Below are 15,274 nucleotides of genomic sequence, written 5' to 3' on the forward strand. Positions count from 1 at the left end.
GATATCAGCCTAGGTAGCTAAGTGGTTATAGATCACCTGACTAGTAATGCAGGGGTCTTGGTTCGATTCCCGGATAAACCAAATATCTTATTCTCCTCTCCTATACTACAATATATAGTATTTGTGAAGCCGATATTTACACACTGGTTTTGATTAAGGATTACTCACTTTATTTGATCAAGCGGTAAATACGATTAACACCGGTACATTGTATATGGTAGCTTTATTTGAATATTTTCTTTGTTATAAGTTATACTTGCATTGTATTGTAAAATCATAGGATGTGCATGGAAAAAGCAGCATACAGTTTGTGTACAGGTGGTTTTGCCTAGCTACTCTTACATCATTTAATTTTTTTCCACACATTATTTCAAGATTCTTAATCGAACATCGTCTGAAATTACTGTGTACACATTATTTAAAGTTTGTACTTTTCCACTCTGTATGCCAGTCCACAATTAACACGGTGCTATGATCATTCTACTTTCACTTTGGCGATGAGTTACCTTCTGGAGACGTTAGAGACAAAGGAAGCAGTAGATCGGGCTATCACGGAGACAACAGATGTAGTTTTAATTCTGCGGTTCGGGAGAGATGACGACTCTACCTGTCTACAACAGGATCATTTGGTAACTGGTTTAATTAGTCTCTGTACAAAATAAACCCATTTGTATACCACAATATAGTCTTCATAGAATGTACATTAGTACCAGTGTATGGGAACTGAAACTGCACCATGGTTTTGACACAATCTGAACAAACTGATATATATAGTATGATATTATATGTTATCTGCAGAACTGTAGCTCTCTTGAGAAAAATGATTGGGACAGATCACTCTGATCTGCAGCTATATAATTATATTCACTAATATACCGGGCAGTTTGCTCAGATTGTGTCAAAACTGAGTGGTTTGAAGCGAGCAAGAATGTAAGATTTAATTAAGATTTTTAGTAATTAAAACTTTGTGAATTCACTGAATGATGAGTGACATAAAGAATCCAGTTGTACAATGGTAACTTTAACTAAACACTTAACTTGTCATTACCTCGATCCTACATATTTTGTACATTTATATAGTGATAACTAGATGTTAACTGTCAATTAAATTGAGATAACTTTCCTGCTTATTTGAAAAGTTGATATTGGATATAGCATTAAGAAATTCATGATAAATCAGTTTTCAAATTATATATAATTTCCACAGGCACTTGTTTCTGTAAATATCGTATGACCTCTATATTATTAGTATACAGAGGTCATAACTTGTTTACAGAAACAAGTACCTGCGGTAATTTCTGTATTTATAACACCATGAGTATCATTCAGTTATGAGACACAAAATTGAGTTACTTTTATATAGTCTTCATTTAGAACCACATTTTCAGTTTAATAAAATCATATTGAATCTATATTAAGTACTTCATATTTTCAAAGATTATAAGTCACTATATTGTAGGTGATAGATCATTATAAACAGTCGAACACTTCCTTATTTCAGCTTGCCAAATGTGCTCCAGAATTGGGGAATATGGCTAAAATCTTTTCTGTGGATGTTGACAAAGTCCCAGTTTACACCAAGTATTTTGACATAACCTTGATACCGTCCACCATATTCTTCTTCAATGCTCAGCATATGAAGGTCGACTGGGGGTAAGTTCATTCATCTATTTTTATGTATAAAGTGAACCAGCAAGATTTGAGGTTTGCCTTGTTACTGACGCCTTCACCAAATTGAATTCAATTCATTTTGGAAATTGAAAATTCACATGAAATTTTAAACTTCAGCCAGTTCTAGTAATCAATATTTGCACTTAAGTGACATGGCTATTCACTTCATATATCATCTTTGCAAGCCAAGTGTCCGATTCATACTCTCAAAATGAGAGTAAGCGAATCAGACGCTTGGCTTGCGAAGATGTTCATATAATTATGTGATTTTGTTATTAAACTAACTCTCTATCACTATTAATGTTGCATTGCTTACCATCTAGGATTAAAAATCCTAAAATAAAATTTTTCATTCAAATGAAGCCTCCTATGGTGTAATTGTTTATCTCCTGATATTGAAGAGTTGTTGTACTTGGTGAATAATAAGGAGGTAAGCTTGAAAGTTATGAGTTGAACCCACATAGTCAACTGTAATGAAGGGTTAGTGCTGTCCATTCCAACTCCCTAATTTAAAAAAGAAAATTTGAAATATTCAGGATGGTTTCTGTTGATGGAATCTCCTAATTCTAAATAATTTCTGTGACTCTTTTAAATGCAATGACTTTTTTTTAAAATAAATATGTACAATCTGTTATTTGTTGTAGCACCCCAGATCACACCAAATTTATCGGCAGTTTCCGTAACAAGCAGGATTTGATTGATGTTGTAGAAGTTATTTATAGAGGAGCAATGAAGGGCAAGGTCATTGTGACTAGCCCACTTGACCCGGCTAATGTACCAAAATACGATCTGATTTACAAAGACATTTGAGAAGCTGAAAAATTCTCTCTGAAGATAAAATTTAATTGCAGATGGATTAGAGCATTAGGGATCGTGAAGTAATGCCAGCACCTAGCTTATAACTATGGACAGTATAAATATGGCTGGATTGTGTTAAAAGTAGTGCTGAGAGCAATACAGTCATAAAAACGTTGAACTTCTACCATCCCTGTTTAGATCTCCAACCATCCAATGCATCAAGTTGTGTAGAAGTGGAAGATGACGTGAATTCATTTGTCAGAAGGACGTGACTTGAATGTTGACCATGTACGATATATGTTATATCTGTATTCCAATACACTGAACATGCAAAAGTGTAGAATTAAAATGTGGAAATGAATTTTCTTTATAGCTTCTATGTGTAGAGATTATATACAGTAAAACACGTTTATAGTGACCTCCAGGGTCAGTGAAAAACAGTTCGTTGTGACCAAACTTCGTTATATCCAATACAATTTTTGTTATTTTCCTCAATGGGGAATAAATATCACTTCGCAATAAGTTTAAATTCATTATAAGCGTCTTTGTTATAAGTATGTTTTGATGAACTCTATTTTATCAAAGCTTACTATGAAAAATATTAAGCAAGCGCCTGTTGGTACATTCATCCACAAAATACACCGTTTTAAAATACATAATAATGCAGTATGAGGTATTGATATGAAACGGTGGATTCTGTTCTCTCTGTAATTTCTGCTTCCCTTGTTCATATTAGGCCTTTAGACTTTACAAAATGCTGACCTTCCCCTAACATTATAGCATAAAATATTTTCCGTTCGCGTTTTAGCAACACCGAAGTGTGGACATGTGCACAAGATTACATTTTATAAGAGCGTGTAGTTTTTGAGGTACCCAGTGTGTGTGTGCACAGGATCACGATTTACAAGAGCATGTGGTACTAGTATTTGAGGTACCAAGTATGTACGTGCACAAGATCATGGCTTACAAGTGTGTAGATTTGAGGTACCAAGTATGTATGTGCACAAGATCACGGTTTACAAGAGCGTGTAGTATAGAGAGGGCATTCTCTGATCTACACACTCTATAAAGGACTTCATGTTTTCCCCAACAAAACCTATAATTCTTTATAATGTTGTAGTGAGCATCAAAATTACATACATGTACTACGTCGATCTCATGAGGGGGGGGGGGGGGGGGAGTGTCAGCACCTACCTGCTGTATGATGCGTGTCATAGGTACACGTATGAGTAATCGGTTTTATGATATTAAGCTTGTGCGAATCCAGGTTTTATTTTCAGAGAGGGTGTCAAACTTTTGGCGAGAAAAAATAACCAACTCTCTGAAAAACATCTCATGAATCGTGATTGCTTTGATTCAACCCAAAGCTCAAAATTCTAAATCCTGTGTGTGCGTGGATTTTATTCATCATGAGGTTAAACTTTCATTTTCACCACATTTGCAAGCAAAGGTTAGATTTGCTTACCTAGTCGGACACTTGGCTTGCGAAGATGCTAATTCCCATAATAAAAAAAGTGAGGGGGACCAGAAATCGGGGAAAAGTATATTATCAAACAAACGAGTGGATGAAGCATCACCTCCTCTTGTTACATGCATGATATAGCCAAAGAGACTTCGATGAAGTAATATTTCCGGCTTCCTTGCCTTACATGTATAAATGATTTTACATGATGAACTAGTGTAGTGACGTCCAAACTTTGCCAGAGTAAATGACTGTATATATGCTGTACCACCAGGTTTACATAAGATATATCTAAGCGGAGGGGGTGGGATCCCCATTCCCCACCCCACTTATTTTTACAGCATATGATTGTTTTCCATCACTTTTACATGCAAACAAATGACCAGAAAAGATGAATTAAAAATAATGGTCCTAAAATTGAACCCTGTGCAACACCTAAAATTAATGGTCCTAAAACTGACCTCTGAACAATACCTAATGACAATGGTTCTAAAACTGACCCCTGAACAATACCTAAAGATAATGGTCCTAAAATTGACCCCTGAACAACACCTAAAGACAATGGTCCTAAAACTGACCCCTGGACAATACCTAAAGACAATGGTCCTAAAACTGACCCCTGAACAACAACTAAAAGATATACTTTTTCTCTGGACAACACACCTCTCTAGCTGACACATCATTTGGACACCATTTAAAAGTTTGTGACAAATTCCAAAAGACATAAGTTTGTGAAAAAATACTTCATACTTGACTGTATTAAATGGGTAACACAAATTCCTGCAGATTATCATTGCAGTCTCACATGAATGACTTGACTTATATATTGACTGACTATCTGTATTTGATTTGTTAGTTGTTAAATTCTCCTTTAAGGAATTGAGGACATGCGCCGTTCAATTACTAGACTTTTTATAAGCTTTTGCGATGACCACATGTGATATGCTAATATATGTAAAGGTGTGCATAGAAGAATCTCACACGAGCTTATAAAAAGTGAAAACCGACTCTGCAGAAAGACTTACGAAGGTTATCGGCGGGGAAATAACAGTCTTGTGATAAATTTTTGATTCTGTATATATGTTCTTTTTCATTTAGTAGAGGTGTATGTACATAAGATCTATACAAGCTATCCAGGTGCCTGTGTTCTGTACTGTAAGATGAAGGGAGAAAATGCAGCAAATCAGACCGGGATAAAGATCCTGGATTGATGAAATCAAGGCGTGAAGACATATAAAGAGGGGGATTGTGGAGGTCAGACGGGTTCGATCACCGGTGGCCCGATAGCTCGGTTAGAGGAGGACCTGTTTAGAGATTCAGAGGGCCCTGGTTCGAATCCTGGTCTAGTCCGTTATATTCTTTCCCTTCCTCTTACAGTAAAATGATTATATTCTTAATAGGTCTTTTGCTGACTTCGAAAATGCAAATGAAGATATGGATTTGTTAAAACAATATATGGGTGAATGCAATAGGCTTTTTACGGTAAACATACAATAAACACTCTTCTGATCAACATCCATATTTCATATTTTGGAGTTCGTCATCGACAATATCTTTGTGGTCTTTGGTGATCAGGTCTTCCAACAGTCTGTTAGAATCCCTATGGACACTAATTGTGCTCCTTTGTTAGCTGACCTGTTTTTATATTCCTATGTAGCGAAAGAGGGTGTTGCACCGATGCGGGAATTTTCCCTAATCGGAGCTCTGTGTCAGCACTCTACCTTCATTCATATTTATACTCATTGCATATTTGCCATTTAAGGTAGTACTCTACTAACGTTCCAATTGGTTTTATCATATATTTGAATAACTTAATTTTTCGATTTTTCATGCAACACCTTTAGGGAAATTAACCTGAGACGTGCAACACCTTCTTTATTCAAAAACTTTTACGGGAGAAGAAAAAGATATCTTGCTGTGGCCTTCGATTCGACATTTAGATATATCGACGACGTATCATCTATTACCAATAAAAAAATTTCATTCATATGTCGATTCGATATATCCTAGTGAAATCCAAATAAAAGACCCCACAGAGTCGTCCACTTCTGCTTCATACTTAGATATTTTATTGAAAGTAGATATTAACGGCAAACTAACAACCCAGCCTCATGACAAACGGGATGATGTCAGCATCTCCATCGTCAACTTCCCATACATGTATTTATGTAGTAATATTCCATTATCATCTGCATATAGTGTTTATATATCTCAACTATCTCTACGCAAGAGAGCTTGTTCTGCTAATGGTCAGGTTTTAAAAAAAAATCGAAGCAGCCTACTGACAAACAAGTTGATGGTGCAGGGGTTCCAACAGTCTCGTATAAAATCAGCATTTCGCAACTTCTATGGTCGTTGCATGTATAACGATCAAGTTGACCAATTCAACCGCGTCCGTATCGCCACTAATCCGACATTCATGACTTTTGACTCTTTTAGATTACTTTGAACTTGAATTTACCTATTCATTGAACTGGACTGAATTTTATTTATTTATCCCAACACAATTGCATAAACTTTTTTTTATAGTAGTACTTAGTTAATGAAAATAATTTAAGAGCATGAAGTTGCCAGGTCTGCATAGCCTTGTGCAGGTGGCGGTAAAATCCGATATTCCTCAGACTCTTTCCCCGCTTATGCGGGGGGCTCTCATGTCACAATATATAAAAGCGGGAATAAGTCCACAGAAAAGTATAGGTGCTAGACCTTTAGAACTGTGTGTACAGTAAGAAGTATCTCAGATACTGCCTCGTCAGATATTCTTCTCTCTTTATTTTCTCAACAATTATTGGGACCTTTCCTCGACGTCAGACAGATGGTTGGATCTTCCATCGTTCGAGGTAGAAAGAAAAATGGCAAGTTCGTGGTTCACAGATTTAAATCTTGGCCGGAATGAAACTACAATGAACCAAGAACCCAAATTAATGCACACGAGGTTAAATTTTTTAACATGAATGTTTTTAAGCAATCTTAACAGGATCGGATCCAGGGAGTTTTGAAAGAGGGATTCTACCATTAATTTTAGTTTTCAAATAAGGGGGGGGGGGGTACTCAAAATGCGCTATTTTAACCTTTTTTGGAACATTTTCTGACGACCCCCTCCCCTCCTGGATCCTCCACTGCTCAATGACAACATTTGTGTGCACCAAACTGGATCGATGTAAACTTTAAAATTCATTCAAACAGGAGATGTGTACACGCGATCGATCACACCAAACACGGGTATTTAAAGCATAGGACTATACTGATGTCGAAATATCACGGAGGCCATGTTGGATTTAGAGGTAAGACTAAATTGAATATTATAGGCCTACATATTACAATGTCACCAAATTGTTATAACTGTATAAGCTATGTCTTTGGGTGATACATGACATTGATAGGTTAGGTTGGCTAATAATGATCATTATAAATTCTAGAATATTGTAATTCAGGGGGCATTACTTACCGTAATGTTATCGTTCTAATATACACATAATTATGATTCTTAGATCATAAAATGATAGAGCTGACGTAATTCTACCGTGTAAATTGTTTTTAATTGGTTATAAGTAACATGTTTATTGAAGTTCTCGTCTATATCTAAAATTTAAAAAGTAAATGCTCGTTTCGTTATTGACAGTGAACTACTAATGTGACCCCGACACCAGAAATGCTGCACCCCCAGCGCAGTGCCCAGGACGTCCTGCTGTGTGACCTCTGTGAAACTTTCCCCCTTCAGAGCCACTGTGAATTTTGTCAAATCAATCTCTGTACTAACTGTGTAGGTAAACATCTCTTGGATGCGTCAAGAAAACACCGAGTCATACCGTTCAGAGAGAAATGTTTTACTACTAAAGTCTACCCCAAATGTCCGAAACATGCCGACAAACACTGTGAACTTTACTGCGAGGATTGTGACGTTCCTGTCTGTTCTACTTGCGTCTCGGATAAACATAGAGGGCACATTTTATGCAATGTTCTGAAAAAACTCGGCTCTAAAGCACAAAGTTTACAAAAGGATTTGGAAGAACTTAAGACCAGAATTTATCCCCGCTATGAAAAAATGGCGTCCGATGTCCAAACTGAGAAAGCGGGGTTAGAAACGAATTATGAGAAATTGACAACAGCTGCTGACCAACAAGGAGAAATCTTGCACCGAGAGATCACCGCCATTGTCAACCAACGGAAATCCGACATTGCAGGGATGAAAACTAAACATATGGCTGCCTTAAATAAAAACACAGATGAAATCACACACAGTATTACTGAACTCAAACAAATCATTGTAAATCTGAAGGCAATATTAGAATCCAATGATATTTCTCTAATCTCTACCTACAAATCTAGGAATAACGAGTTCAGAAGATTGCCTCCTAAAGTCCGAGTTTCATTACCAAGTTTCTCTCCTCAGAAAATAAACACAGACCAGCTCCGTGAAATGTTTGGTTCTGTGTCACCATTATCCATTAACACAGAAGAACATGGCGACACAAGGAAGTCACCAGAAGCTGTATCATCTCCTCCAGTCAAACCAATGAAGTCAGCAGGAGCTGCATCGTCTACTCCAGCCAAACCAATGAAGTCACCAGCAGATGCATCTCCTCCAGTCAAACCAATGAAGCCACCAGAAGCTGTATCGTCTCCTCCAGTCAAACCAATGAAGTCACCAGAAGCTGTATCATTTCCTCCAGTCAAACCAATGAAGTCACCAGAAGCTGTGTCATCTCCTCCAGTCAAACCAATGAAGTCACCAGAAGCTGTGTCGTCTCCTCCAGTCAAACCAATGAAGTCACCAGAAGTTGTGTCGTCTCCTCCAGTCAAACCAATGAAGTCACCAGAAGCTGTATCGTCACCAATGAAGTCACCAGAAGCTGTGTCGTCTCCTCCAGTCAAACCAATGAAGTCATCAGAAGCTGTATCGTCTCCTCCAGTTAAACCAATGAAGTCATCAGAAGCTGTATCGTCTCCTTCAGTCAAACCAGTGAAGTCACCAGAAGCTGTATTATCTCCTCCAGTCAAACCAATGAAGTCACCAGAAGCTGTATTATCTCCTCCAGTCAAACCAATGAAGTCACCAGAAGCTGTATCGTCACCAATGAAGTCACCAGATGCTGTATCGTCTCCTCCAGTCAAACCAATGAGGTCATCAGAAGCTGTATCGACTCCTCCACTGCTTGATGAACCGCGACTCACCGCCACCATAGACACTGGGTATGGCAATTACATACTACACAGTGTTAGCTGTCTCAGCGAAGATCAATTCTGGACATGTGGGGAGAACAAAACCATGCGGCTCCTCAACCTCCAGGGAAAACTATTGACATCAATACAACCCAAGTCAGGGAACATGCCATGGGACATCACAGTGACACGAGATGGAGATTTTGTTTATACTGACTATAACACTGTAAACCTAGTGAAGAATAAACAGATACAGACCTTGATCAAACTACAGGGGTGGTACCCTCGCTATGTCTGCAGTACCTCCTCTGATGATCTCCTGGTCACCATGATCAGTGATGATGAAATACAATCTAAAGTTGTGCGTTACTCTGGCTCCACAGAAACACAAACCATTCAGTTTGATGATCAGAGTCGTCCCCTCTATTCAGCTGGTGATAGCTATAAATACATTAGTGAGAATAGGAACCTTGATATCTGTGTGGCTGATTGGTCAGCTAGTGCAGTAGTGGTGGTCAATCAGTCAGGAAAACCCCGATTTAGATACACTGGTCATCCCTCTAATACCAAGGATTCATTTGATCCACGCGGCATCACTACAGACAGCCAGAGTCACATCCTGATAGCAGACTATTGGAATCACCGTATCCACATCCTAGATCAAGACGGACAGTTCCTCCGTTACATTCAGAATTTAGAGTTTCCATGGGGTTTATGTGTGGACATCAGAGACAACCTCTTTGTGGCTGAGTATGACATTGCTAAAGTGAAGAAAATCTATTATCTATAAACACAGTGTTAATTACACATCTCAACAATTTGTTAATCACATCTATCAACGCAGTGTTAATAATCGTTCTGTATATGTTAATCACAGTTCTGTATGTTGATTACAGTTCTATGTGTTAATTACAGTTCTATGTGTTGATAACAGTTGTGTGTGTTAATTACAGTTCTGTGTGTTAATTACAGTTCTGTGTGTTAATTACAGTTCTGTGTGTTAATTACAGTTCTATGTGTTTATTACAATTCTATATGTTTATTACAGTTCTGTGTGTTAATTACAGTTCTGTGTGTTAATTACAGTTCTATATGTTTATTACAGTTCTGTGTGTTAATTACAGTTCTGCGTCTCAATTACAGTTCTGTGTGTTAATTACAGTTCTGTGTGTTAATTACAGCAGTGTTTGTGATGTGTAAGTAACCTGTGTATTGAAACAGTAGATTTGTGGTTGTTTATTTGTGTCTGATTGAACATTATTCTGTTTGTTAATTATTGATTCAGCGAATACTTCGTCAGACTAAAGCAAATATCATTCTGATTGATTGATTGTATCTCGAGAATTTTTCACTAATATATGGAGACGTCACCACTACCAGAGAAGGGCTTAAAATTTAGGCCTATGCTCGGAGCTTACGGCTATTGAGCAGAGAGGGTTCTTTAGCAAGCAACACCTACTGTGACACGGGGCATCCGTTTTTAAGGTCATCTACGAGGACCAGTGACATTCACATCTGATGCCGAGCATTTGGCGATGGAACTGTCACTACCTGTTTTGACGACTTGGGTTGGCCGCGGCCGGGTTTCGAACTCCGACCATTCACATGCGGGACGGATGCTCTACCTCTAGATCACCGCGGCGGTCTCAAATATCATTTTGTGATCTATTTGACTTAGCATTCGCATAAACTGTCATTTTGGTTCTGATCTTTGACAAAGAAGCGTCACATAACACTTCAGTTTTTCTTCTATTACCAATAATCTACTTCACGGAAATGGGAGGGATCTTAGCTGGAGTCATTCAATCCTAAAACTTCTAGATCCCTGCCTTTAGGATTTTGGTGTGAACAAACTTGAATCTACAGTAAATTAGAATGCTTGAAAATTAATTTGACAAAATTTATACAAGCCATTTTGCAAAGAAGACACCCACATGCCTTATCGGTCACCAGTGTATTAGTTAAAATAATCATCAGTCCCAAGGGGTATGATATAATATAGAAAACGTCCTATTCTGCACATCTAAGCTAAATTCTAATAAATGTATTCTGCAACAGAATAAAACAAGATGTGTTCTCAAAACTTGAATGACCCTAAAAGTGTCTATACTGATGACAGACTTTATATAATATGTGTAACATTAACACCATATGGCGAATTTGAAACTCTGGAATGGTGAAAGTCGCAATTCGGTACGTCCTTTTTTGCCCTTCCTTAGTATGCATATAGTTTTTATACTTATCAGCAAACTTAAAGAAGTCTTTCTAATGATAAAGACAATTATCACAATAATAACTTTGTCCCCAGACTGGAACCAAAGCCCTTACCCCCTGTGATCATGGAATTTACAATTTTGGTAAAGGTCCACCTACCTACTCCTTCCAAACTTCTATTTAGTTTCAATTTATTATCAATAGCATTATAGAAGATATTATTTATATGTTTTACACATAAACACTATATATACCAAGTCTGGCCTGCCCTGGAGTCAGAACCACTACTCAGAGGATCATCAAATTTACTATTGTGGTAGAGACCTCCCTACTCTACATCATCATGTATTTAGTTTTTCTTCAGGATATGTGATTTTAGAGAAGAAGAGTTTTGAAAATTAGTCAATTTTGGCTGATGTTGTCCTGCCTTAGCCCCGGAATACACAAGTCCTGAAATTTACAATTTATGTCCCCCTTGTTCAAAAGATGCTTCATACCAAATTTGACAAGAATTGGAATCGTAATAATCAGTAAGAAGCTATAATGTTCAATTGTTAACACATTTAATCACTGATCATATTCGTCACGCCCTGATACCGAAACTCCTACCCCCTGGAATTATGAAATTCAAAATTTTGGTAAACATGGTAAAGGAAAACCACCTCTTTCTAAACATTCATTTAGTTTCAATTTAGTACCAATACAAAAAAAGCTACGACGACGTTTTGTCTATTAACAATAATAACTTTCATTCATATGTCGTTTCGACATATCCCCTTGAGCTCGAAATAAAAGACCCCACAGAGTCGTCCACTTCTGCTTCATACTTTGATATTTTATTGAAAGTAGACATTAACGGCAAACTGACAACCCAATTGTATGACAAACGGGATGATTTCAGCTTCTACATCGTCAACTTCCCATATTTATGTAGCAATATTTCATTATCACCTGCATATGGTGTTTATAGCTCTCAACTGATTCGATACACAACAGCTTATTCTGCGTATAGTCAGTTTTTAAATCGAGGCAAGCTACTGACAAACAAGTTGATGGTACAGGGGTTTCAACAGTCTCGACTGAAGTCAGCATTTCGCAAATTCTGTGGTCGTTATATCGATCTAGTTCGTCAATATATAATATCACTGGGTCAAATGCTGTCTGACGTGTTTCATACCGATTGTTAGGCCGTTCGTGACACACTGATTTTGTCAGCGGATAGATCCGTTTACCTGATCAGGATATAGGGATTACTGCGGGTGTGACCGGTCGACAGGGGATGCTTACTCCTCCTAGGCACCTGATCCTACTTCTGGTGTGTCCAGGGGTCCGTGTTTGCCCAACTAACTATTTTGTATTATAAGGGTTGCTTATAGGAGTTATGAGATTGATCAATGTTCGTTATCTTCAACCTTCATTTAACCATCGAGCTTGTATCCCTGCTGGTGGACAGTCTCTCCCGGAGGATACTTGTCGCTCGATATATGTTCCTTCATGAATATACACAATAACGAAACAATACTGGCTGACACGTCGCCCAGGATAAAAAGGTGTCACTCTGTGCAGTCTATAAGGGACACAGGCTCCTACAGATTGGTTGGTGTCCCTCGGATTATCCTTCGATATATCAAAGATTTGTCATATGTACAATCGTCAAATTGTCAGCTTTGGTACAGAAACCAAAATCCCTATACCCAAATTCCTTTTCAGATCCAATGTGTTCGATCTCAAAATGTTCTGCAAAACATTGCAAAACTTGTGATATACTGATCACAAGAAATTCATTGAATAGTAATCTCACTGGACGTAGTTTCTGTATCAAAACTTTTCATAATTTGACTTGTAAATCTTCTAATGTTGTCTACGCCATTGAATGTAACCTGTGTGGCTTAATTTATGTGGGAGAAGCCAAGGGTTCAGTTAATAAAAGAATATCGGGGCATAGATTTCAAATAAATAATGGTGGTACCCAACTTCTTTAAAAGCATTTTTAATGCACCGGACCAGTCCATCTTGTCCATTAAGGTAAGGATTTTGGGAAAAAAATTACCATCACACAAACAATCCTACATCAAGTACCCCTTTTCGTAGTGAACGAGAAGATCACTGGATCAGGACCCTAGGCACTGTATTTCCATATGGATGCAATGATAATGTATATGATGTGGGGAATTTGACTAGTTCACAAGGAAATAACGTGAATGTGATAGGACTCTTTCCCAATACTCAAAGACGGAAATGCAGTCATGGACGTCGTTCATATAGAAGACCAAGTATAAATGATGTCATGTTTGATTCACTTTTGCCTTACGTCAACAGACAATTAGGTTCACATCATATTCGAACAAAACTTTACTCTGTTCCATTGCAAGTTTTACATACGTTATTTGAAGTAGGTACAGCTAGTCTATACTTGGATTTTTCAACACCTGAATATAGACTGAACTCTATGATTATGTATGCTTCCAATCACAGGCTCTTTAAAACACCGCGGGTCATGGATGGTATTCCTTCCAAATTATACCGCCAGTTCCTTGAGCTCAAATTTACAAACAAAGGAATAGATACCGTCAACATAAGCAATATCCTTCGTCATTAAAGGGTTCAGTCGTATATTCCAACTTCTTTCAAGTTTTATATTCTTCAGCTATACTTCTACTATTGCATCCAAACTTTTTAATTATAAACAAACTTTGGGGTGCCTAGATATAGACCATCTTATACGTAATCCACCAACATGTTCTTGTTCTTCATCTTCTTTCAACTATAGTCCAGCTGGACATGTCATTATTGATGATGTTGATATAGTTGAAAATGAGGGCCTCAGATCACTTATTCTAAAAGGTCCTAAATACAGATAAAAGCATAAGAGGAATATTAAAATCCCGCATTAGATAGCTTAAAACAAAAGTACGTACCTGCGATCCTTCTGTGTTTAGTAAACCAGAAGTGATAAAAGAATTAGATAGGTTACACGAGGAATAAGTTTTCCAGCTGACAAAGCTTGTAACAACATGTCTTTGTTTGTAAGGCTCATTATTACAACTGTATTTTAAACGAACTCGGCATTAATTCCACTTTTGGTAATTGTACTTATACTCCAACGGCCCTTTCAAAAGATGAAATTTTTCAAAGTCATGCATCAGTTTTACCCACATTTAAAATCCTAGTCAATGGGTCGGATGAATGAGTTACTGTACCTATACTGGGTTCCTAAGCTTCATAAAAACCCTTACAAAGATACATCGCCAAACCCAGTAAGTGTTCTACCAAGCCCCTATCGTTGCTCCTCACGAAAATATTAACTGCTGTTAAGGAGAAACTTCAAACATAATGTACGACTGCAAATGCCAGAGGTGTAAATCCAATGTGGATTAAAAAACAATTTCTAAAGAACTTTTAGTAAATAACGAACAGTGATCAATCTCATAACTCCTACCAGCAATACAAAATAGATAGTTGGGCAAACACGGACCCCTGGACACACTAGAGGTGGGATCAGGTGCCAAGGAGGCGTAAGTATCCCCTGTCGACCGGTCACACCCGCCGTGAGGTAAACGGAGTTATCCGTAGTCAAAATTAGTGTGCCAAGAACGGCTTAACAATCGGTATGAAACACGTCAGACAGCATTTGACCCAATGATAGGTTGTATTGACGAACTAGATCGTTATAGCGACCATAGAATTTGCGAAATGCTGACTTCAATCGAGACTGTTGAAACCCCTGCACCATCAACTTGTTTGTCAGTAGCTTACCTCGATTTAAAAGACTGACTATACGCAGAACGAGCTCTTGCATATCGAATCAGTTTAGATGTATAAACACCATATGCAGGTGATAATGGAATATTGCTACATAAATATGGGAAGCTGACGATGGAGAAGCTGAAATCATCCCGTTTGTCATACAGTTGAGTTGTCAATTTGCCGTTAATGTCTACTTTCAATAAAATATCAAAGTATGAA

General features: G+C 37.7%; 2 protein-coding genes across 2 annotated transcripts; both read left to right on the forward strand.

The window, feature by feature from the left end:
- The first annotated feature begins 471 nt into the window (after positions 1–471).
- Positions 472–2,830, forward strand: LOC125654949 (thioredoxin-like protein 4B). Its single transcript, XM_048885063.2, has 3 exons — positions 472–629; positions 1,502–1,653; positions 2,316–2,830. Exons 1-3 carry the CDS (start codon positions 498–500, stop codon positions 2,479–2,481), a joined length of 450 nt encoding a protein of 149 aa, XP_048741020.1. The 5' UTR covers positions 472–497; the 3' UTR covers positions 2,482–2,830.
- A 4,303-nt stretch (positions 2,831–7,133) lies between these two features.
- On the forward strand, positions 7,134–10,228 carry LOC125657203 (chromosome alignment-maintaining phosphoprotein 1-like). Its single transcript, XM_048887864.2, has 2 exons — positions 7,134–7,215; positions 7,554–10,228. Exon 2 carries the CDS (start codon positions 7,584–7,586, stop codon positions 9,882–9,884), a length of 2,301 nt encoding a protein of 766 aa, XP_048743821.2. The 5' UTR covers positions 7,134–7,215; positions 7,554–7,583; the 3' UTR covers positions 9,885–10,228.
- The last annotated feature ends 5,046 nt before the right edge of the window (positions 10,229–15,274 follow it).

The sequence above is a fragment of the Ostrea edulis genome, chromosome 7, assembly GCF_947568905.1.
Source record: "Ostrea edulis chromosome 7, xbOstEdul1.1, whole genome shotgun sequence".
Lineage (NCBI taxonomy): Eukaryota > Metazoa > Mollusca > Bivalvia > Ostreida > Ostreidae > Ostrea > Ostrea edulis.

Excerpts from the sequence above, each read along its gene's own strand:
- LOC125657203 (XM_048887864.2), top strand. The coding sequence starts at position 7,584 with ATGCTGCACCCCCAGCGCAGTGCCCAGGACGTCCTGCTGTGTGACCTC.
- LOC125654949 (XM_048885063.2), top strand. The coding sequence starts at position 498 with ATGAGTTACCTTCTGGAGACGTTAGAGACAAAGGAAGCAGTAGATCGG. Across the intron at positions 630-1,501 it reads GTCTACAACAGGATCATTTG|CTTGCCAAATGTGCTCCAGA; the intron begins GTAACTGGTTTA and ends TCCTTATTTCAG. Across the intron at positions 1,654-2,315 it reads CATATGAAGGTCGACTGGGG|CACCCCAGATCACACCAAAT; the intron begins GTAAGTTCATTC and ends TATTTGTTGTAG.